The following is a 25,858-nucleotide window of genomic DNA, read 5'->3' as shown; positions in this document are numbered from 1 at the left end:
GAATTCTCCAGCAAAATACATTCTTTTTCCATGATTGGTGCTTTGTCCGAAATTGATCTTTGATCGCACGGAAAAAGCCTGTAGACGTTTTTGTTACGATCCCACCTCCAATTCTCATTTAACCAATTAAATTGAAGGACTCTATGCCAATCAAAACAACCCATTATCAGCAAACCAATCAAATTAACTAAAAAATTGTTTTGATCCAGGCCGCACGTGAGTCCAAAACCACAGTCAAGCATCATGCACGTTAAACTGTTGGAAGATCATCGCATCATAGGCGTAGGAACCGGGGCTATTGGTACGGCATGCCGTACCTATAATTTGCTTCTTTAAAAGAAATTTTAACAATTTTTTAAGTGTTATTGTAATTTTACTGACTGTGTTTAACAGAAATATCATTTTCAGATGTTTCGCACTTTTACTCCAGTGAGTGCAGCTTTGGCTACACTGAATCTTGATCATTTAAACGCACTGAGGTGTGTCAAAGTATTTTCAAGAGTTATCATGATGATGAATGGAATTTCCACAATGCTATATAAGTAAACTTTCACAACAGCAGTATGGAGGATTTTTGCAAACTTAAATGTGCAGTCAGTGAGGACAAAAGTGACGATGTACAAAATCTAAGTAGAAATTGTGATTTTCCAATTAATATATCAGCATATCCATCAAACAGTACTTGCCAATTGATGACCTGTCACTAGTCCTAATTCCTGATGATGTTACTATCAATAACTTAACTGCTGTTAAAACCACTGAAAACGGCAATTGTGTATATAATGCAATATCCCTTGCAGTTGCAGGTAAAACTGAAATGAGTTATCTTCCTAATCAAAGGGAAATGTCAAACAGACAGCAAACATGATGGTAACGTTGAAAAAAAAAAAAGAAAATCGAGGGGCAACTTCCAACATACGGGAAATACACATCCACAACATAAAATACAAAACAACCAAAATATACACAAACACGAAAATCTAAATATATAAATGAGCAACTCGGACTCCACCAAAACTGGGAGCATGGATCAGGTGCTTGTAGCCTAATATAAAAAAAAATGGAAATGCGGAATGTGTTAAAGAGATAAAACACTATCATTGAGTGTTTTGATTTTATCAACTGAATGTACATATTTAAAAAATGATAAGTTTCAGGCAAAAAAGTGGAGATTTTAAGATTACATTTTTGACTTCAGGAAACGCCCAGAATGCAGGATTTTATACTGTTTACCCCAGACCCCCGGCCGAAAATACCACCTTCATGCCCCATTATCTAGATATAAACCGTACCGATGTTTTTTCCCTTCCTACTCCTCTGCGCATGACTGCAGGCGGTCAACTGTACTTATACACGTATACATTAGATGTACATGAAAAGTACACTTTAATGAAGGTCGATCATCTATAGAAGCTCCAGGTACTGCCTGTGAATATCAGCAAAAAAAAATACTGAAGTGTCAACGACCAAATAAAAAGATAAAACACAAAAACTGGAGATAAGGGAAACAAGACTTCACACTGGCTATATGAATGGGAGTGACATCAGGTACTCTGGAAGGATAAGTATTTCCTGCTCTGCCAGAGTCACCCACCATATTGCTAGTTAGTATAATCCAGTAATAATTGAGCAACAATAATGCAACTCCTTGACACATGTCATCCTTCATAGACCTTTTTATGGTAAGTGTATGAGCATGCTTAATATTCATTTCAGTGAGGTTGGGCTTGGATAGAACAAAAGTGCTCATCGACTATCCCATAGTAAACACAAAAGGGTCTATTGGCCTGTATTTTAATGTCGGCTTTGAGAATATGAAGTCGCACATAAAATGGTTTTAAATGATGTTCAAGATAAAACGATTTTACAGAAATTCACAATGCAATTACATTTTAGTATTTCATTAGACCGTTCAGGCCAAACTATTATCTTATTGAATTATTCCTGCTCCCCTCAACAATTAATTTTCTTTTGAGAGCTTGTATGCCTTCACATGTTGGGTTGCATTATATGACATTTAAGACTGTCCTATTGCAGGGGACAAGTGAAACTACCATTCTGGCATGTAAAAGTGAAATAATACTTGCCCTGATGACAATTTATTTTTTTTATTCTTTTTATTTGCCTTTACTAAAGGACAACATAGAGTTCAATTTGGGCAATTAAAATTTTCATCAACTTGCCCTGTAGGACACAGTAAAATGTAAAATGTCATAATTATACAAATGATAATAAGGGCCCTTGAGGGCATACAAATTATGCAACAGGAATACAGATACATATAATAAACAAATAGCATGTACATAATTTGCAAGTGGAAAAGAAAAAAAAATGAGGTGAGCAGCTGAACATACCCAGTTTTGCTAATTGTTATTAATGTGTATATATTACTTGTGAAAGTTTCACATTTTTTTTGCCCTTCAAACTCTGAAGCGTCATTAAATTAATTTGTCTGAAAATACCAAATTAACAAAAATTATAAAAATGAATCACAGGTGAAACAAGGATTTGAATATACATGTAGATAGGGCTCAGTAGAGCTTGAAAATCGACAGAAGGTGTATTTTACATGTGCAGGACATGTAACTTCATTGGTTTATTACTAAAATCAATGTGTGCATTGTATTTCTTTGTTCTCTTACTCTTGAAACCCCTGCTTTGTGAAACTTATTGAGGGTGCCACACTTCAAACCCAAATCTACTCCTGAAATCATATCATAATTGTAGTGTAGTACAATTAGTAAAAATCATGCTGAACTTAATCCAGTATTATTTTAGGAAGCAGTAGGCCCATGTGGAAGTTTCCCTTGCCAGAACGATGGAAGATGTCTAGATACATACAGAGATGATAGTGGAAACCGGAACTATTTATGTTTATGTCAAGATGGATGGAGCGGAAAAAATTGTGATGTTAAAAGTAAGAGAACTAAATTTATTAACTTGCTACATGCAAAGACATTTCTTAAACTTGTAAAAGCAATTATATGTTTCCCAAGTCACAACTTTTGATGTGGGTAAATTTTTAGGACCTTATATACAAAGAAATGTACTTGATTTAATAGAAACACGAAAATATATTTGATACAGTTTGACGACTTTTTGAGTGGTATGTGTTTTGTTAATTAGTTGTAAACAGCAACCAGCAATATTTTTAACATGGCCCATTTTTAATATTTTTTTCAGTGTAACTTATGAACAAAAATCCCTTCTATTGCTGTCCGAACATCACATACATAATAAGTCTAACATGGTACAAAAATTCCTGTATTTTAAGTATAAACTTCAGCATAACATGATATATGATATAAAAACTCCATATCTTTCTGTCATGGGGATGGGTGTATGCAGCTGTTTATTTATAGTTATCCTTAACTATGTATGGAAACAAATGAAGTGTTTTCATTTTACTTTGTAGAGCATGTGTTGGATTGGTCAGACTGGGCTGACTGGGGAGCCTGTTCAGCTACATGTGGAAATGGGTACCAGGTTAGACACAGGAAGTGCATGGATACTGTGACTGATACTGAAAGACCTGTTACTGACTGTTATGGAAGTGATATAGACTACCAAGCCTGTCCCTACAAAGACTGTCCACGTAAGTCATGTAACAAATGAACATGTACCTGGTATCCAAATAAAAAATAAGAACTCCATTGCTGTTCATTTTAAGAATGAAAATTGTTTGAGGATAAGATGCCTGTTGCATTTTTCAATAGAAAAGAAGTACCATAATTGAATATTTTACATCATTTTGTAACTAAAAAAAATTGAACTTGACCTAAATGAGGACTGAATTAATGGTATCTTAGTTACCAGTAAATCATCTTTACTACTATAGCTGATCACAATGCATGCTATGACCAGTCTTATCTATTAGTCATGTGTTGTCTCCATTTTTGTGTTCACACAATAATTTTTTTTATTATTTACCTCCTGTCAGACTGAAATCAAACTCTTAGTGATACAAAGGTCAAAAGTTTGAATTTGTATTGATTTGTATACCATTTACATGGACTTGGTCCCTTAGGTAATACCATAAACCCAGAAATTTTAATTTAGCACTTTTTAAAGAATTTTTTTGTAAATTTATTATGTTTATTTGGAAATAATTGGAAATTATCTCTTTAACTTAATTATTTCATAAAAATTCTATTTCCTCAAATTTAAGAAATAGGATAGGACACAAGTTAGTCAGACTTGTGAAGTCTTTGCCCAAAATTTGATTAAAATGGCATTGAAAAAGAAAATAAGAATATTAGTTAATTAATTTATAATTACAAAATGACAAGAGCATTAAAAAATAAAAGATCTTATTTATATGATATGATTAAGCAATAAATTCAGATTTAAAATTTTTTGTTAAGATAATGTCCAACATTATTTATTTACAGGTTGGGATGAATGGGGATCATGGGGAGATTGCTCAACAAAGTATACCTGTGGAATAGGGACTATGAAAAGGACTAGAAATTGTACCAATGGCGGAGTTGTAGGGGTTGATCGATACTGTTTGGGTCCAATATCAGAATCAGCAGTTTGTAGAAGTATTAAGTGTTTAGGTTGGTAATATTGTCAAAACAGTGAAGTATTCAATCAAATGATTGTTTTCTAAAATTAGCAATTTGGTCATGTTTGTGATAATCAAAGCACCGAAGGTTATTTTTAGCAATGTGCTAGAGTGCCGGTCATGACATGGACTACGGTTTGAGAATGTTTTAGTGTTGAACCGATATTTTCCTTGCAACCTGCCGCAAAACAGATATCGTGAAAATAAGATTACCGTATTCTTCTGTGTATTACACGCATCTGTGTATTCCGCGCACCCCTTCTTGGCAAGGGAGATCGGCGAAAAAAGTTAGTTTCTGTGTAAAATGCGCACTGGGAAGCGAGGAAAAATCACCAGCAGAAGACCACATTGAGATGAAAGGATTCCGGTAAATTCCCCGAAATGCGTATCTTTTCATCATTAATCTTTCAAATAAAAGTATTTTCTATGTTTCCCTGCATTTGCAAGCCATTTATTAATTAAAATAGTTTATAAATAGTGATGTATTGGATCTGAGTCGGCAGAAATGTTTACATTTCCTGTCTGGTAATTCACTATAACAATGGCATCAAATTTGCCAAGTTGTGTATTGATATCTGACATCTGGAAACAGTTCATCAAGCGGATTAAAGGATTAGTAATAATTGTTTCACCATTTAAATTGATAGTTTGTTATTTGATAATTAAATGACAATGGACCCGAGGACAGGTTGGCACTCCCGGTATTGTATATTTAATGCTCCACCGCACACAGGTGAAGAAGTTATAATTAGACGGCTTGATTTGAGAGAACAATAAGAAGCTAGTCATGGTTTTTCATACAAACTATGACATGCAAGGAAACGGCATTGATGGATAAAACAACTATTAAATAGCAGTAAAACTTTATTTGTTTGTTTCACATAAAACTGTTCTCAAAAGTTCAATGGCTCGATGTTGTCTTTAGTTGACGACTTTGGTTCTGATTCCCGAAAATTACGGACCTGAAAATTATGTCTCTAGAAAAAAAAATCTAGAAACTCGTTGTTTTGGTGTATTCCACGCATCCCTCTTCTGGAGCAAAGAAAAAGTTGAAAAAAAGTGTGTGGTATACACGGAAGAATACGATATTGCCTTTGTTTACGTTGAGACCTTAAACTTGATGTTGATTGTGACGCTCCTTGATAAAATGATTTTGATAATAATACCATTCACAGGGCATAGTTAAAATCTAACACCACCCAAAGAGAGATAACTCCAATTAAATTGTATTGGCTTTTAACTATCTTCTATGAAATTACTATGCGGCCAAGCGGCAAAAAAATAGTTTGGCGTCTCGATTTACCAGTTTGACAATATTTAGCTGACAATTAACACTTAAAATGTTTGAAATATCATTCGTTTTGGATATCGGTGAAATATTTAAAGTTTAACAGAGAATCATGCATTAATTTGAAGAAAGCATTTCCATCCGTGAAGTTATCTGCGAAAGCCCTTTTGTCATTCTTATACTTACAATACTCGAAGCCACTCATGTGACTTTTGAGTAAAAATAGTGTGAAAATATTTTTTGAATCATTGGCATAAGCCAGACAACTACATCTATTAGGCAGAAATAAAAAGTGGTTGAAGTGCTGAAAATTAAGAACACATATCATTATTTCATTTTGAATGGGGTCTAAGATTCATCCTTGTTATTGCATATAAAATCAGTAAGAAGTTTTCCCTATTAATTACTTACCAGTATATGTTCTGCATTAGGAATGGTGAGACTAAGAAATGGAACTGAGTTTGGAGAAGGTCGTGTGGAATTCTATCATGACACTAGGAAACAATGGCTTCAGGTCTGTGGAGATGACTGGGATTTATCTTCATCAGAAATTTTGTGTAAACAGAGAGGTTTTCTTGGAGCACATGCAGGTAAGATATATATGGAGTATTAGGTGATGTATTATCACATAAAATGACCAAATGAAAAAATTATAACCTACAAATGGCTTAGTATGATAGAAAAAAGAAATGGGTATAGTGAAATGTAACAGTTTCACCAGCGTGTAACCTGAATATAAAAAAGTAAATACTTTCAGAGATCACTAAAAGATCTTCAACAAGTGTTAACACACATTTTAAGTAAGCCCTGGAAGGCCCTTAACAAAAATGAAAAATCCATGGTAACCGAACAATGACAATTCTTCAAAATCAAACTAAAATGTAACGACACACTGACACATTAATGACCAACATCTCCTGACTGTGGATAGACACATGGAATTCTGCAATGGGAAGGAAGATGAAATATAAGTACATTGTACAAAAAAGATGTACATAGGCTCTACTAGGAACTTTTCAGTATTTTTGATGTAATATTATACTTACCTCAGCTTGTTATCTTTCAAAGTTGTCTCAGAATTAATTATTTTTTAGTTGACAAAATGTTGCTGAATTTATTTTATCAGTTTCTCATACTCAGTAAATATTCCATCTTTTAAAGTACATCATTCTAAGATGCATTATTAATGGATGGTTTAGTAAAACATTTCAAATGTTTGTGCTTTCTTATTATGAATTGGATTTTGTTTCCTTTCAAAGCAATAACCGATGATTCCTACCCGAGCAACATCATCCAGTCTGGTGTTATCCTAAAGTGTAATGGGACAGAGAAAACACTACAACAATGTGTTAGAGAAGAGGTAGACACATGTAATGGCACAGCAGGCACTCAGTGTAGAGGTTTGTAGCTTGTTTCAAAATTATGATATTAGTTTTTGCATATGTTTGGTAATGAATTGAGATTGCTAGAAAAGAGAGGGGTCCATAGCTTTAGTAATCTGAAAGCAGACTAAATTTGACTGATCCTTACTGCTTTGAACATACTTTCTTCTTCATATATGCCTTAAATATTTTCGTGGATAAAAAGCAACATTTTGATCTTAAGCAGCGGATAATACAATGGTTAAAACTGCTGAAATTTCAACTCATTCATTGTAATGTACTTGCTGTCAATAATGAATGGTACATTTTATTGAAAGTTACATTTTCGTGGTCCCAATGATAAATGTTTTACGAAAGAAAATTGGATAAGTCCTTAAATTAACAGTAACCTGAAACTTAAAATAACAGGATATATAAAACAACAGACAAGTTCTTTAAAATTATTTCAGTGAAAGGAATATGGAGTCTTTGGAGTGAATGGGGAGAATGTTCAGTCACATGTGAAGATGGTATAAGGACTAGGAGAAGAGAATGCAACCACCCTCCACCTAACCATGGAGGAAAACCCTGTCCTGGCAAAGATGTGGATTACAAGAACTGTACTATGATCATGTGTCCAGGTAACAAGTATTGCTACATGTATATAAAGAGAAAAGAATTAATTTACATCTGTTTACAAGCATCTATTAAATTAAAAAGAAAAACACTTATTAATTTTCTTTTCCAATTACATTGACAAATGCATTTAATTTATTTTAAACAAGCATGTCAATAAATTTTCCGTTGATAACATTGTTTTACAGTTGATGGATTTTGGGCTCCCTGGACACCCTGGTCAGACTGCTCTGTTACCTGTGAAAATGGAACCCAGTTCAGAACTAGACAGTGTAACTCTCCACTGCATGGAGGTGCAGATTGTCCTGGAGATCAGAGAGAGGTCAGAGGTTGCTTTCCAAAGATGTGCCCAGGTATGCCAAAAACAGAAAATTATCAAAGATGAAAGCTGTATAACAGGCTATTCATATTACTGTAAATCCATTAATTTCAACAGTGTACTATTTTTCTCTATTTCCTTGGTGGACAGAAAACCATGAAAAATAGTACCCGCAAAATGGATTTGTTAACACTCTATATCATTAACCATTTTTTGATACTGTGAAAATCAATACCCACAAATATGTTTATTTGACAGAATCAGGGAAAATTATCAACCGTGAAAATTAATATGTTTACACTATTTTAGAGGAGTTAATTTGCAGAAAATGCCTTCAGAATTCATTCTTGAAAAGTAATTGACAGTACTATTATTTTGTCCAGTATCATTTTTTTCTATGATAAAAGATGATTAGGAAAACAACTTGAATTTCTAGTTCACATGAATATAACTTGAGCTTACATTAAGTGTGCTTTTTAATTCAGCACAACACAAATTTATTCTGGTAGATAGTTGTTAATTGCTATGGTTTTAAATACCAAACCTTCCTTTTTCAGTGGATGGTTATTGGCATGCATGGGAGAGCTGGTCAGACTGTTCAGCTACTTGTGGATATGGTAATCGTAATCGCTCTAGAATCTGTCAACAGCCTCTATATGAAGGTGCTCCATGTGTGGGAGATGAATCTCAAACAGAGGGATGTAATATGTTCTCATGCCCAGGTATGTACTGCAATTACTTATGTTATAATTCAAAAACCATCCCTTCTTGTAAAGTTTCAATGATGAAAAAAGAAGCATAAAAGAAACTTAAATTATAGTAAATGTAGTATCACTTTTAGGTCTCTTTTATTAAATTGATCAGTGTCTTACTGAGATTAATTTTAGGAGCTGCTTTTCACTTCTTTAATAATTTTATTTGCTATAAATGTTCATTGGAAATGTTTTAAAAAAACTTTGAAGTATTGGTTTTGCTCTGTTGTTAATTTCTATTTTTTTTAGCATTGAGTGCAATTTTCCATTTACTCCAAATCAAAAGTAACTTAAAGGAGACAACTTTTTTTAACAAAGAAGATTCTTTTTTGAAATAAATATGGTGAATGAAACGGTTGGTGCTTCACTTATGGTGTTCCGCATATGGGAAATTAAGTCTTTCTTATACAATATGAATATTTTTCAGTCGATGGATCTTGGAAACCTTGGGAATCTTGGGGCGAGTGTAGTACAACATGTGGAGGAGGCCATCGTAACAGATCTAGGGACTGTAATACTGCCCTCCATGGTGGTATGGACTGTATAGGAGATTCAATGCAGACAGAAGACTGTAACATGCATAACTGTCCAGGTATGAGTTGGACAAATACTTGTGTCCAAAAGCACCTGCTTCTCCCAACCTACCTATGAATCCTCACTGATTTCCCTGGTCATGACAGCCAGATTTGACCAAATTGACTTTGAAGTCTTTTTTAAAGTTTTCTGAGGAATTTAGTTTTTTTTTAATACATGTATTTAAATATTGAATATGTCAAGTTTGGCTGTTAAGGAATGAACTTGAATATACCTTAACCTTCCTAAATCATTTTTATTTTAACTGAGATTGTGAATGCTGGCTGAATACTTTTTAAAGAAATTTACAGAATGTTAATCATGTTGTTAATCATGTTAAAATGATTTTCTTCCTACAAATGTTGCAGATTTTATGAAATTAAGAATGTCTAACTCGTGGATTTTAAATATAAACCACACAACAGCCAGTATTTACTTTACATTTAGCCTATAGCCTGTTATGCCTTCACTAACATGCATAGCAAACCTAAATTTTGGCTTCAGTTGATGGTGTTTGGATACCATGGTCAGATTGGACAGATTGTTCTGTGTCTTGTGCCTTGGGTCGACAGTCTCGGAACCGAACCTGTGAAGGTCCATTTTATGGTGGATCCAACTGTACAGGAGATGAATACCAAGAACAAGACTGCATGCTAGTGGAATGTCCAGGTATGTATGTAAGATTGAAGAAGTCTTTAATGTTGATTTTCTGCTGCTCATGTATACAATTTTAATTCTTTAAACATTGTTTTTAAAGGTTTTTAGCAGATTTTGGTCAAATGCATTGATTTTATTATTTAAAATTTTTTTTTCCAGACAGGCAAGATTTTTATGAATATTTTCTGTAAATTTAATGAAATTAAAGGATGCAGAGTCTACAAAATTCTTTACTTTGAATTGAAGTCATTGTACATAACAATTATTTTCCAAGCTTATGGACAAGATAAGCAGAATGATTGAAAAAACTTTTAACAATGGGTTTTACCTGCATGCAGATAACAGTGCGTTAGTGTTGATCATCATCTTGTTTCTCCTTACAGTTGATGGAGTTTGGCAGCCCTGGTCAGAATGGGAGGAGTGTAATGTCACATGTGGTGGAGGAAGCCATAGTCGATACAGAACATGTATACAACCTCAGTTTGGTGGTGCTCCTTGTAATGGATCAGACATAGATACAAGAGAATGCAATACACACTTCTGTCCTGGTAATATCTGCATTTTGTATTTGTTTTTATCTATGGCGGCTTTTAATCTTTAATTATGATTACTTTTTTGTTTAAATATGTCTTATGACTGTACGCTTTGTATGCAAACCATCCCTTAAAACTGTCTGAAAACAGTTCTAATGAATGTTATGAAACAGGCTGTGTATTGAGACATTGAAATCAACGTGTTTTATAGACAGTTTTTTTTTCTGCACCAAACTTGAAAGACATAGCACACATCCCCTTTAGTTGCTGTTTGTATTATAATTAGTATCTGTTGATGCATATTTATGGGATTTACATTCATAACGGTCAAGTTTTTTTAGCAATATCAGCACTTGTATTTGTGTAATGTATAGTAGTAAGGTACCCCGTACCTTATAATAAATGGAGAAATTGAACTTTAAAGTAAATTCAGAATATTGCTGTTAACATGCATCGTTCAAAGGATAAGAGATAGATCTATAACGAAATTCTGTTCAGTACAAAGTTATTTTATAAAAAATAATCTGGCGTTCGTGCTTATAACTTTTTTTTTCTAGAGAAGGCTGGTGTGTACAAATATCATATTTTATTATACTTCAGTGAATGGAACCTGGTATGCATGGACCAACTGGACTGAGTGTAGTACAACATGTGGAGGGGGATCACAAACCAGGAATAGAACCTGTGAGGAGCCAATGTATGGGGGCTTTGACTGTGAGGGACCAGTTGATGAGATAAGGAACTGTAGTATGAATGAATGTCCAGGTTTGTTCAGAGAAACTTCATGCTATTTAGATTTGATTGTTTTTTCTACCTTGTACTGTTTGTATTATACAAAAATCAGACATAAGCATTTTTATTAGCTTAGCATCTTAAAAAGGTAACCAAGAAAACATTCAGTAGACTTAAGAAAGAATTTCAGTGGAATTCCTTGTCTGATTTTTAACCTTTTGAACCCATATTTAAAAAATTTAACCATGCATGCTTACCTTCCCCAAAACCTGTACCATTTTTACCATTTTTCATATTTATTTAAAGATATTGTATGCAAGGACTTTTGAATGAACGTTTGTTCTATTTTATTTAAATGCATGAAGCTCACTTCTTTTTCTAAATGAATGAACAAAAGATTTTGATCTGTATTAAATTGCCAATACAAGTATAAAATCTTTATGATTGGTAAGTATTTTTTGCTTATGTTGTATTTTGTATTTACTTATGAGTGTAAACACTCAAAGTGTGTGACACACCCTGCTGTGTGGTTTTACTTACACTGTGTGCTGTGGCTTTATTGCACGTGTGGTTTTGTAGTTGATGGATATTGGTATCCATGGTCCAAATGGACAATATGTAGCCATACATGTGGTGGTGGGAGCCAGCGGAGGACAAGACTTTGTGTTGAGCCACAGTATGGTGGAAAGTATTGTAAAGGAGATAGTATAGAGATTCAGGACTGCAATACAGGAGATTGTCCAGGTATGACTGAAAATTCTAGGGATAGTAGTATGATTCATTAGGTGGGACATTCTAAGGAGGGTTGAAATAAATTCTTGGGTTTAAAGTAATGAAAGCAAGACATTGTTGAGACACTGGAGGGCGTCACAGAAGACTCCAAAGGTAAGGTATTTTTTATTACTATTTTTATTGGTATTTGTGATTTTACATGTTGACTATCTTCACATTTTTTGTATGGCATTAAGCTTTTTTGCATATTTAATATATGTTAATAAATATGTAATTTCATATTGGCCCTGTTTTAGGTTTGAGGTCTATCATATTGGTCGAGGCAATTGTATTGGTCCCGAGTTATTGCCGAGGGCCAATATGGCTGTCGGGGCCAATATGATTGACTGAAACCTATAACAGTGCCAATATGAAATTGCATATTTATTGACAATTTTATTAACCAACTCAACTAGATGATTTGTAGAACAGTTGTTTTCGTGTTTTACCAAAAACATGTAGGTTTATTTGCATTAATCAGACTCAAATATCCTTTTTGTATGAAATGGAAGATTTTTTGAGTTTCTGCAGCTTTTAGTCCTGATGATCAAAATTCATGAAATCCAATTCTAATTCAAAATGGCGGTGTCAAACGATCGGAAGTTATGATGCCGTATTGTCCCTGGTTTGATCCATATTGGCCCCTATAGATGCCCGGTTTGAATTCATATCAGTTGGTCAGTTTTTGACATATTTTAACGTATTTTGGGTAGTTTGTTAATAATATTTTATATATTATAACTGGTCTGGTACCATATGGTCCAAATACCTGTTATGCCTGAATCATGATATTCATTGAACCTTAGTTTTACTTTTCTGATAAAAAAATGGATCTGACACTCGTAACATTTGTCGCTTTATATAGCTGCAGATTTGCAATGTCAACAATATTAATTTATAAACTTCATCAATTGTATGCCTTTAATATAGTTGATGGTAGTTGGCGCCCATGGACAGAATGGTCCATGTGTACACTTACATGTGGTAACGGTACACAGACACGGAACAGATCATGTGATGACCCATTGTTTGGTGGATCTAACTGTACTGGAGATGACACACAATTACGTTACTGTAATGATCATCACTGTCCAAGTAGGTTAATTCTAAATAAAGGATAAGGTTTAAATTTATTTGACTTGTTTAATGTATGTAATCTCTTATAATATTACTCAACTTGAAATATTACTTCTGTTTAATTGTTACGAACAATCTCCCTTCAGTAAATTCTTCTTTATTATTATTAATAGCAAATGTTGCTTTCTAAAATCAATTGGTAACTCAAATTATAAACAAATGAATATTAATCTTCTTATATTTACTTTTGTTCATTGCAGTTGATGGGATATGGATTAATTGGTCTGAATGGGATGACTGCTCAGTTTCTTGTGGCAATGGGACAAGATATCGAAACAGAACTTGTATTGAGCCCAAATATGGTGGTACTTCTTGTGATGGGCCAGACCTACAATCAGAGTATTGTAATCTGGTTGAATGTCCTGGTAAGGGGGAGATAATCCAGTCTTTTATTGTATTCTTTACTCTATGAACAAAGTTGAGAGTTGATCATTAGTTATACTGGTTGCATTTTTTCAACATTTAAAGAAAAAAATATGATTAGAATGTTGCAGCTGTATTTCCACTGATATTTTACTAAATACATACAACAAAAACAAAATGGATTGAAGAAGATATCCTTTTTCCTCTATACTCTCACCTTTGTTGAAATAAATTAATGAATATTGTAGAATTTCAGTATAAACGTAGTAGATATCTATTCTTTATTGTACAAAGCTTTATTTTGCTTGTTATACCATAATTCTGATATTGGTTTGCTGCTTTTTGTGTTCCTGCTTGCTACTTTTATACTAGATGTGTAGTTTATACACTTAGACATGTCTATACTGAACCCTTTCAAACTGATAGTTTTTTTTTGTTTAGACAGGTGTTTAATATACAAAAGGTCAAAATAAGTTGAGCTGGTGTGAAGTATTAATCTTGCTTTGGTGGTTTTGGTATGTTTGGCTTTGGTTGGTTTTGGTGGGTTTGGCTTTGGTGGTTTTTGTTTTGGTATGTTAGGCTTTGGTGGGTTTGGTTTTGGTTGGTTTCACTATGATACTCCATACAATCATTAGGGGTCCTTTGAAGAAATAATCCATGATGAAACTAAAACTTCTTCATTGATAAGAAGGTAATAGGAATTTATTTATTTATTTCTGTGATGATAGGATTTATGCACTGAATGTTTGGAATTACGCTCTACAAACTTTTCCTGCCCCCTATGTCTGTGTCTTTGACATTGTCTTAATCTCGTTCTAACATAACATAATGACAATAAAGTGGTATGGTATTTGTTCCACCTTTAAGTTCATTTGTATATTTGTAGACATTGGTTAATACTATTTTTCTAACTTTATTTGTCAAAAATTGAGAGTTGTCGATAGTGATATCATTTGCCCACATTTGCTAGGAAAGAGCCATCAGCATTTGTCAATGATCATTTATAAATGTGATAACATTTCAGTTTACCATAGTTTTATTTTTTTCCCATTCAAAGCCAGTGATTACCAGTAAACTTTCCCGTTATTTAAAATTATCCAAGTTTTCTGCAGATTTCTTGGGAGAAACCAATTCTCCTTCAGCCCATTCTTGATTAAACCTTTTCCCCCACTCTCTATGGTAAAATTAAAATTTTAACATGGTCTCTAAAGCTTTTTGTTGAAAGTCTTAATCATCTTGAGTGGAATTATTTAAATCATTCATTACTGAAAAGAACTTCAACAGCTTTTGAAAATAAACGGTACTTTAAGAAGTGTAAATATGCATTTCCTTCCATGCATTTTGATGTTGTTGCTCTTGTACACCAAGCTTTCACTGCATACCCCCTTTGCTTTTGATATTATGTTGAGTAGTTAGAACATTTATTTAGTTGATGGGGTTTGGATGGCTTGGAGTAATTGGACTACTTGTGATGTTACGTGTGGTGGAGGAGTTCGACACAGAAATCGTACTTGTGATGGACCATATTACAATGGGTTAGATTGTAATGGAACTGATTGGGAGACAGAGACTTGTTCAGAACATAATTGTCCAGGTAAGTTCGACTGGCAGATTTTTCTTTTAGAAATGGTGGAAAATGGACTGGAAAGATTTAAAAAAAAAAAAAAAATAGAAAGAATAAAAGGACTTATTAAGAAAAATGAGTATGTGAATAATGTTTCAATTTCACAGAATACTTACAAGAAACACATAGCTTACAGTATTACCAAAAAAATAATCATTACTGCAGAGCTTTTAAAGCATAAAACTTGACGCAGGACTGAAATGACCCCTTAATTATTTTTAGTTGTAACAGTAGTGTGTGTCTGAATTATACCATATCATGTCTATCCAATTGTCACTATTATCACACGATAAATACCCTGCAAAAGTTTGTAATTGGACATATTTTCATATTCACACTTGCCAAGAAGATTTCACAATTTTTGGTTCTGTATAACAGCCTTCAATTTGAATTGAACTTTTGAGTTGTTCATTTCTGTTACAGTGGATGGGATTTGGACCTTGTGGGCAGAATGGACTGACTGTGAAGTCACTTGTGGTGGTGGGTCACGGTATAGGAACAGGACATGTAATGGTCCTTATTATGGTGGCGCAGAATGTAATGGGACATACTCAGAGATAGAAGATTGTAAAACTCAGAATTGTCCAGGTATTCTAAGTTGGAAACATTACACTTAACTCTGAGATTAGGGACTATTTTTCATAAAAATATTTCTATAGAAGAAAAAGAGAATGAACGTGAAACAGAAACATATTTTTTTAATTTTAGAGTATAAGAACAATTTAAATATTTTTTATTCTAATTTGTTGGGAAAATTTTGTCTCTTATATTTTACCTTAGACTTTTATCTGACCATTGCCTGTTGAGGAAATTATAACATACAAATAATAGTTCTTTTCAGATCATAGTTTTATAAGTGTAAACTTTTCTTTCTGTTTTAGTTGATGGGAAATTAACTGATTGGACTATATGGACTATATGTCAGGTCAGTTGTGGAGGTGGCAAACAGAAGAGGGAGAGAATCTGTGTTGGACCATTCTGGGGTGGGGATAATTGTACAGGTCATCTGACGGAGGTCAGAACATGTCATGACAATCCTTGTCCAGGTGTGTTCAATTTTTATCCTTTATGTACAGTAAATTGCAAATAATGTTAAATAGTTTTTAGTGAATTAGACTGGAACATGTTAGCTGACTTATCTTGGAATCTAAACTTATGTTTGATAAGACAGGTTATAAGAATATTTACAAAAATTTAGTCAAAGACACAAATGGCTGAATTTAGGAACAGGAAGTAGATGCCCAATCAGCCTGAAATGGGATTCCAAGATATGGGATCTCTACTTGATGCTGGATACTGACTGTCAAGAGACCACGATTATACTCCAAGTCACCTCAGATTGTTTGCGGTTTTTTGCATTTATTTTTGTAATTACTCGACGGTTCCTTTCAAAAACTTGCCATTTTATTCTTGTCGTTCTGTACTACGATTCTCGTACAATTATTTTTCGTTCTACCTCCGAGATTGAAAAAATTCAAAATTCATTTTTCCTACGAGAATTTTGCACTGAATGTATTGTTTATCCGCCATCTTGTTTCTATGGATATTTTGAAATGTTCCCTATTATCTCACAATTGAGATAATAGGGAACAAAAATAATTTACCTGCCCATGGACTGACATTCACCGTACTATAGCTTGATTTTTACAATTTTTTGTTTTAAATTTGGCCCAAAATGATTATCAGATTATACAGAGTTGTTTCAGGCAACAAAACTTGCCATTAATTCAAAAGTTGGTTGTTTGAGGATTATGATATTTGATGTGTTAACTCTCAAGAATTGTTACAATATAGTAATAAAGTTTATTTATTGTAGGCCTTGTACCTCCTAGTCAAGAGTTTTTGATGGTGTTGGTGATTTTAATGGCAATTTATATTTTGTAGTTGATGGCCAGTGGAGTTTATGGTCTAACTGGGATGAATGTACACTATCATGTGGTGGAGGTTCCAGTAGACGTTATAGATTCTGCACACAGAGTGCTCATGGTGGAGATGATTGCAGTGGAGACAGCGAGGAATTTAAATCTTGCAATAATCATAGCTGTCCAGGTTTGTGAAAATATTTGATCATACTGGGAAGTTATTGCATTCCTTTAGCATTGGTGGTAAATGTAAAATTGACGTGCAATATCAAGATACTGGCAATATCAGTTTCTGCAGTGAAAATATTACATTAGTATTTTTAATTGTTATACAATAAGAGATCAGACCAAACTATTAATGAAGTTTTTAACTGAGATTAAAAATTATTTCACATCAAGAAGCTAGAAAATCTAACTACTTACATGTTGACCTCATGTTTTCCAGGTATTGCAGAAGAACTATCTCTATTATTGTTTGTTATTTTGTCTCCTTTTGATTTATTTTTTCAGCATATATGAATGAAAAAAATGCATACACCTTAATTTGACTAAGAAAAAGATTATAATGACCAGATTATAAACAATGATATTTTAATGTGATTATAGTTGATGGTGTATTTGAGGAATGGTCCATGTGGTCAGAATGTACAGTCAGGTGCGGAGGAGGTGAAATGTACAGGAATAGATCATGTGATGGACCATACTATGGTGGGCAACCTTGTGCAGGGGAGTGGAATGAAACTGCAACCTGTAATGACCACCCATGTCCAGGTAAGTTAGTCTTATGATGGGCAACATTGTGTTGGGGAGTGGAACCAAACCTAAAGCTGCAAAGATAATATTAGATTATCAAGCATGCATTTATTTTAGTATTGTAAACAATCAATAGGGTACTCAACTGGTTTACTTTATTGTTGTTTTTTTAGGTGTAATTAAATGTTAACAGATATGCTGTTACTAAAGGTACTATATATTTAAAAAAGGATGATTTAGAAAACTTTTATTAGTTTTGAAAAAATACATAGAAATTAAAGGTTTCCTAAATAAAATTTGTTTAAAGATACTAGTAACATTGTATTGTATTTTTTTTAGCTAATTACATTGAAAAACAAAGTTAATATATAATCTTGTAGCATTTTACTTATTTTACCTTAAGATTTTTTATATTGACTCTGGTTATTTTTGTATTTCAGTAAATGGTTACTGGGACAACTGGAATTCATGGGAGACATGTAATGTGTCCTGTGGTGGGGGTATACAGCAGAGGACTAGGGAGTGCATCATGCCCCTTCATGGTGGGGAGGGATGTAATGGAACTAATGTTGATTACAGGGAATGTAATACTAATCCTTGTCCAAGTAGGTTTTGTATTATTTGAAATTTTAAACATTTTATATGCAAGGAATTTTGCCATGGGTGTTCAAAAAGCAGAAATTATTTTGATATTCAGGCTGTCAAAATGCATTGACAGTGTATTTTCAAGTGATACACTGTCACTATTATTTTGTTTTGACTTAACAAATGTTACATTATTTTCACATTGCAACATGTTGCTCACTTTGAATTAAAATAGTTGTTAACTGCCTTTAAAGTTGTTTGTTTAAACTTTTTGCAGTATATAGGCAAAAACAGTGCACTGTCTGGACAAAAATTTTAAAATATAAATTCCCTTCACATCAGTGAAAATACTTAACACAGGCAAAAATTTTCTGGTGGTTTTGAGCCTCATCTGTACATAGGTTTTATGTCATGTTAATAAATTGTTAATGTCAATTATGTAGATCAAATTCTTAAGTATTCTGGTCAAAGTTTGACAAAACTTGAGATACTCTTCGCCCTTAAAAAATAGTTTAAGGGTTATTTGAAGCATCTTTCAAAACTTCACTATTTTGATGGATACCCATGGAAGGATTCTTAGATGCTTCAATAATATAATATACATGTACTCTTGAAATTGTTGTACATTGTCTGTCTTAACCTTTTGTAATAATTTAATTATTTAGTACTTGAATCTATCTTATACTTCGAACTTCTCATTCCCCGCCAAATGTTTGTACCATAATAGCATGTATATTTCTTTACAGGCTATCCTTTCTTAACCTAAGGTTTCATAGTGCAAATCTAGCTTATTATCTTTCATTTATGATTCAGTTACTTGTTTTTAATTCAAATGGCTTCTAGCACTAAAGCAGTAGAATATTGATGTTGCAATTTAATTTTAGTTACAGATTACAAATTTTAGTTGCTAGTTATAACTATGGTTTATGATATAACCTAGCATATATTTGTCACTGAAAATTGATAGCTTTTTATTGCTTATCTAATGTGTGAGAGCCTATATATGTATAAAAATGCCACATACTAAGTAAAAAAAACTGTTTATACTGTTATTTGATTTTGGACATGCGTTTTTGTTAGGATAAAAGGTCACTCTATGAATTAGAAAATCAGTAACTAAAACTGGCTTACTTTTTGTTAATGAAAAAAAAATGCAAAAATCACATGAAAAAATCTTGTTTTAATTTGAAGTCCATTTTTTTTAAAGATGGAATATCCAATTATCATGTAATTGCCTAAAAATGAATCTGTAAATACCTATATGTTAGTTGAAAATACTCAGGTCTTTTTTTCTTTTCACTTTACAGGTTCATGTACATACAGAAATATTTATTTACAAAACAGATCTTATTTGACCAAGTTGTAAATATTCTTCAATATCTTTTTATGTACGCATTAAGAAAGTATCTTAAAATTTCCACTGATTGTTCATATCAGTTTGACAGCAAGGGGAACTGAAAATAGAGGGTGATTATTGACTTATATCTATTACTTTCACTTTAGTTGACGGAGCATGGCAAGAATGGGGTAACTGGACAACATGTGATCTAACATGTGGTGGAGGTATGCAATCAAGGTACAGGGATTGTCAGGAACCACAGTATGGTGGTGCTCCTTGTATGGGGAATGATACACAACATAGATCCTGTAATGATTTGGAATGTCCAAGTAAGTTGAGCCGTAGTTTCTCAGTTTCACACCAAAATTAAAAAAACTCTACAATATTTTGAAAATTATCTACATCTGTTCTTCTTCTTAAAGTTTCAATTTTACCCTTTAGCAATTGTACCTAGACATTTTTTGTACTGTCAGTTTTTTTAGTGGTTATCCAAATTAATATATTTTCATGTAGTTTTAAATGCACAATTATTTGTCTCGTCAAATTGTATATTGATATTGACAGAAAAATTCATGAAAGCTTACATTTTCCCACGTCATGTACCATGAAAGTAGTGAAAATAAGACTACAATTGAAATTTCTTAGTTTACATTAATCAAGTTATGATCACTTAAAAGTGTTTAATGCATAAAATGCAATATAATGCACACATGACCAGAATTAATTTTTTCAGTTGATGGAGTTTGGGACCCTTGGGCACTATGGAGTGTATGCTCTCTGACGTGTGGTAATGGTACTCAGTGGAGAAATAGAACATGTGAAGGTCCATTCTTCAATGGTCAACCTTGTAATGGGAGTGATTTTGAGGAGAGGCTTTGTAACACATTCAACTGCCCCAGTAAGATATACATTTGCTGATAAGTTTGTATAATGCTGCAAAAGTACTGTGGTTTGTGAGGAACCAAACTTCATGGCTTTTGTGTGTTAGCCAGACAAAGAAATTGGTTCCTAATGAAAAGGAGATTCCCACCCACGAATTCAAGAATCCATGAACTTGAGTATCTTACCTAATCCACAAATTTACGTAGTTTTTAGTGGAGTCCAAGTTGCTCATTTGCTTTTGTTACTTTGTATGTATGATTTTAGTTACTTTATGTTCTTTGTTGTGTATGTCTGTTTTCCATGTCTGGTTTTTGTCCCTGGATTGCATTCTTTTGATTACTGCTGTAACCTTGGTTCCCTTGAGTACTCTTTCACAATAGTTGTCAGTATTTAATGCTCTAATGAAGAGTTATCCTGGTTATGTCAAGTTTTATTAGTGTTTAAGAGTCATTCTTATTGTATGGATTTAAATCATGTGAAAATCTCAAACTTTCAAATTTCTTCATAATTACTAAAATAAGTCTTTATGACATATATTTATAAACATAAAAAATAGCAGAATTTTTTTGTTTTAATATACTTTGTAATTTGTGAATTTTAGGTAAACATTTTATTTAAAAGCTACTGGTAGCCGTTTTTTCAACTAACAAACCGTGCAGATTGATTCCCCATCAAAAATTATTCTTTCACTGTTAATTTATATGTGCTACAAGTATTTCTTGATGAAAACTTGGTGAACACTTAATTGATGGTTAATACATATATCTTAAGTTCAGGTTGAAACAGTTTTGTGTTTCAACTTTGATCAGTTGTTTAAAGTATGCTTTTCTTTTGTAGTTGATGGTGTGTTCAGTGAATGGAGTGACTGGTACCACTGTAATGTAACCTGTGGAGGAGGGGAACAGTGGAGAAATAGATCATGTAATGGTCCCTACTATGGTGGTGCCCCCTGTGGTGGGCCATATGATGAATCAAGATCCTGCAATGAACATAACTGTCCAAGTATGTTCTCTTCTCTCAGTGTTGTATTTTCATAGTCTTAGTACATTTGAATACAATTCAAGGAAAAATATGATTAGAGGACATTTTTGCTGATGTACTCTGCACAGTTAGCAAAAGTTCCTTATTCAACTCCAAAATTAGTGTAGTATTGTGAAAATGATTGTTTTCATAAGTGACAATGTTGGAGAGCCTGTAACAGCAGTAAAACTTATAAAAAAAAATCATCTGAACACCTCATATCATTGTTGTAATAATTCTTTCATGCAAATACTGGTACAGTATTTCTTTATCAGAACATCTTTATTAATGGTTTTATCTAATTTATTTCCATTGGTAGCTATCAACAGGCTTTCATCACTCCCCTTTCAAATTTCAGTTGATGGTATATGGTTAGACTGGAGTGAGTGGGATCCATGTAATGTTACCTGTGGTGGGGGTATACAGTGGAGGAACAGAACATGTGAAGGACCATTCTATGGGGGCAGTAACTGTTATGGTTCCAAGGATTATAGCAGAAACTGTAATGATAATCCTTGTCCAAGTAAGTTATTGCTTATTTTTATCTCTTTTGGGTGCATTTCCAGATCATTTTAAGAGGTTAATTAAAAAGATTCACTCAAATATCTACAATTATCAGTAGATTTTTAACATATTCTCTATTTGCCATTCCATTTATAATGTGATTGATAACCATCAACTGTAAACTTTAAACAAGGATCTTTCCATAAATTTTATACTCAAATTACCTTAGACTCATTTTAAACAAATGAAATGTCTTTTTCTTCTTCAGTTGATGGCTACTGGGAAGACTGGAGTGGTTGGGAGCATTGTAATGTCACTTGTGGTGGAGGAATACGTCAGAGAAACAGAACTTGTGTGATGCCACTGTACGGTGGAGCAAACTGCACTGGTGACCACATGGACTATGAAGAGTGTAACACACTTGAATGCCCTGGTCAGGACCAACATATTTTTCTTTCTATTTCAGCAATAACAATTACATTTAATTTCAGGCATTGATATTTTCCTCAAATGTTATATCTCAAAATATTTAACATAGGGATAATGTTTTTTTTTTCAAATAAATGCAAATGTTTTAAGAATGAAAAAAAAATCAGCAACATTTTTCATTTATTTTTATAATTATTTTTAACTTCTCACAACCAATGATATTCACAGCTAACCAAGTCTATGCTTTCTACAGCCATATGTTATCAATAATCTGCTTTATCCACTGCAGTAGATATATATACCATCACATGACATAGTATATTTAATATTTATATGTTTAGAATAGGCTGTAATATATATTGTTGTTGCTTTTTGGGTTTTAGGTATTTTATTCTTATTTCTTTGTAGGAGTGTAAGTTCTTCACAGCTGTTTTAGTGTAGGCATTTTAAAGCAATCTTTTTACAATATGAAATGTATGCAGTATTCTTAACCAAATTTTCCCCAATCAGTTCAAATAGTACTTGTAGAAGTTGAATATTGGTTTTGGATTAACTGCAATGATAAAAAAAGAAATGAATAACATAGAAAGCATTGAAATTCATTGAAAAAAGGGATATAACTCTTGAATTTGAGCAAAATTTTGTTGCTTTGTTAGGGAACTTTAAAAAATCATATTCTAAGCCATCCATTGTCATTTCAAAACAATCTTCGTACATTTTGACAGACATATGGTATATACATTACACTGGAACAAAAACTTCAGTGGAATAAAATTTACCCTGTGCCACTCATATCATATGATCTGCCTGATATTTGCATGGCCAACCTCTTAATTCATAATTAAGATTGAAGGATAGTTAGTAAACTCTCCAAATGAATGTAATTTTCTAAGTTCTTCCTTAGTCATGGTATGGTTGTTTTATTAAGAAACTGAATGGTGTTACTTGACTGAACCAGGTCTAAGGTGAATCTTCTCTTGACTCCCTTGAAGCTATGAAATTGAAATAGGTATTACATTATAGTTCAGGACCCTTTGAATATAAATATGATGTCAGAAATTTTGCTGTCGTTAATTTTATGGCATGGTCTTTGTTATAGTTTATAAAACATCTTGTTTTTCTGAAATAACTTGAGTATTAGTGGATGGATTTTGAGAAATTTTTACCACTAGGTTTCATATTTCAAAAGGAAGGTTAGGATTTATTTTAAGGAATATGGTCATTACTTAAGTAAGAAGTAGGGGCCAAAAAGGGCAAAAAATTGCATTTCCTAAGTTAAAGTGTATGAATTTGTACTACAAGGTTACATGTAACCACAAAAGAAAGGTTGACTCTGATAAGGGACCTTTCACAAAATGCAAGTGTATGACTTATAAGTATTTGAATTTTTATGAATTGTACTTCAGGCTTTTGATTTTGGGGTTTATGAACAATAACACAATAAGAATAAGGGTCCAAAAAAGGCAAAAATAAACATTTTTTTTTTGGTGTTTTTTGGTCAATAACTTTGACTCTCACTTGAAGTGTTAGTCCCATACAACAACAGAAAGTTTGGGATGAGTTTAAGGGTTAATATTTAATATTGGCCAAACCGCTTCTGAAGCAGAACCCAAATAAAGCCAAAACTATGCATTTGCATAGACTTTTTATAAATTATTTGATTCTTATGTGTAATTTGAAAATTTTGAAATCTTTAGCCACAATCATTCCAGTCAAAATCTTATGGTGTGCCAAAAATTTAATCATAGTCCAAATTCACAGCTTTTTCAAGCCTGAATCTTATGCCTCAACTGTTCAGAGTTACTTCCTGTGAAGCATTTTATCAAAGCATGAATGTAAGAGTGCTGATATTAGCCAGAAATTTGCAGTTTAACATGATTCATAAAAAAACTACTGTATATTGTCTGTTGAACTAAACATATATAACTAACAGATAAATATTTAAGGGTATTAAATGATCTTAGAACTTTTTTGTTTTCTGTATTTGTTTAATATTTATGCTGTTATATACTTTTATATTATATAAAAAAAATGGTTTTTAATGCTGGTAATTTTGATGCTTTTGATTATGGTTAATTAATAATTAGCAATAGAAGGAGTTTATGAAAATGTTTTGAATAAAGTTCTTGTCCAAATTCTATCTGTAGAGTTTCATATGTGTTACTTTTTTCTCTTACATGTAGATTGACTTTTGATTAGGTCACTTCTAAGAGCCTTTCAAGTTTTAACCTGGTCTTTTCAATTTGCACATTAACAAAGTTTAAAGTTCAACATATAATACTTGAAAAGCAAGATACTTTTGCTTTTGACAATTGAAGTAACAATATATATATGTGGCTAACTATGATTTCTAAATATATTAGTTTTATTTTCCAAATATATTTTTTTACAACATTGTTTATATTAAGCTTTTGTCAATATGTGTGCTTGACTATGATTTACCAATTATAGTTGATGGGAATTATGAGCCTTGGGGAGCATGGGGACAATGTAACGTCTCTTGTGGAGGAGGGAAGAAAATTCGTACCAGAATCTGTATTGAGCCGGAGCATGGTGGGGCAGAATGCCAAGGACCCCCAATGGAAGATGCAGATTGTAATACCCAAAATTGTCCAAGTTAGTTATTGTTTATATGCCTGTATAGTTTGTTGATATTGTAGACATGTCAAATTTGGTAAACCTGGTAAAAAATTCCTGTAATGTGACCTAAAGTACTGCTAAAATTCTCAGGAAATCTTGTTGGTCACATGACCAAAAAAAAAGACAACACACATTTCAGTCTCGGGACATCCACAATGCAAACTTCATCAGGACTTATAAAAACCTTTCACAGGCATTTAAGGTAGCAACTCTTCTTTAATGTTTTTCTTTGATGTTTTTATTAGTCATTTTCATTTTATCATTTGAAATAGTAACAACTTTCATTTTTAACAACAGTTGTGAAAGAAAAAAAATTAAAAGAACTAATAATGATACAATATTTTGAATTGCAGTTGATGGAGTTTGGAAGATATGGTCCCCTTGGTCAGACTGTGATGTGTCATGTGGTGGAGGCATGAGTTACAGAAATCGGTCATGTAATGGACCTTACTATGGTGGGAGCGAGTGTACTGGTGAACCAAATGAGGATAAAGTTTGTAACACCAACCCTTGTCCAAGTAAGTTATTCTG

General features: G+C 32.9%; 1 protein-coding gene across 4 annotated transcripts in view; it reads left to right on the top strand.

The window, feature by feature from the left end:
• The window catches only part of LOC148628591 (SCO-spondin-like), a 40,881-nt gene that overhangs the window by 5,620 nt on the left and 9,403 nt on the right, over positions 1–25,858 (top strand). For 2 of the 4 annotated variants that reach the window (XM_088590597.1, XM_088590598.1), the window contains exons 2-29: positions 2,779–2,917; positions 3,416–3,595; positions 4,392–4,559; positions 6,287–6,445; positions 7,115–7,255; positions 7,687–7,857; positions 8,041–8,205; positions 8,729–8,893; positions 9,351–9,515; positions 10,001–10,165; positions 10,537–10,701; positions 11,287–11,451; positions 11,998–12,162; positions 13,120–13,284; positions 13,527–13,691; positions 15,119–15,283; positions 15,737–15,901; positions 16,195–16,359; positions 17,198–17,362; positions 17,782–17,946; positions 18,369–18,533; positions 20,017–20,181; positions 20,586–20,750; positions 21,572–21,736; positions 22,113–22,277; positions 22,527–22,691; positions 25,139–25,303; positions 25,681–25,845. In XM_088590597.1, coding sequence (XP_088446723.1) covers positions 2,779–2,917; positions 3,416–3,595; positions 4,392–4,559; positions 6,287–6,445; positions 7,115–7,255; positions 7,687–7,857; positions 8,041–8,205; positions 8,729–8,893; positions 9,351–9,515; positions 10,001–10,165; positions 10,537–10,701; positions 11,287–11,451; positions 11,998–12,162; positions 13,120–13,284; positions 13,527–13,691; positions 15,119–15,283; positions 15,737–15,901; positions 16,195–16,359; positions 17,198–17,362; positions 17,782–17,946; positions 18,369–18,533; positions 20,017–20,181; positions 20,586–20,750; positions 21,572–21,736; positions 22,113–22,277; positions 22,527–22,691; positions 25,139–25,303; positions 25,681–25,845 — 4,588 coding nt within the window. Of the gene's footprint in view, positions 1–387; positions 807–1,284; positions 1,683–2,778; positions 2,918–3,415; positions 3,596–4,391; positions 4,560–6,286; positions 6,446–7,114; positions 7,256–7,686; positions 7,858–8,040; positions 8,206–8,728; positions 8,894–9,350; positions 9,516–10,000; positions 10,166–10,536; positions 10,702–11,286; positions 11,452–11,997; positions 12,163–13,119; positions 13,285–13,526; positions 13,692–15,118; positions 15,284–15,736; positions 15,902–16,194; positions 16,360–17,197; positions 17,363–17,781; positions 17,947–18,368; positions 18,534–20,016; positions 20,182–20,585; positions 20,751–21,571; positions 21,737–22,112; positions 22,278–22,526; positions 22,692–25,138; positions 25,304–25,680; positions 25,846–25,858 lie in introns of those variants that run through there. The other 2 variants (XM_088590616.1, XM_088590605.1) reach the window with 2 other exon arrangements.

The sequence above is a fragment of the Perna viridis genome, chromosome 1, assembly GCF_037379345.1.
Source record: "Perna viridis isolate PV_CMFRI_1.1 ecotype Kerala chromosome 1, ASM3737934v1, whole genome shotgun sequence".
NCBI lineage: Eukaryota > Metazoa > Mollusca > Bivalvia > Mytilida > Mytilidae > Perna > Perna viridis.
The sequence above is the reverse complement of the archived record's forward strand: the minus strand, read 5'-3'. Positions and strand labels throughout refer to the sequence as shown.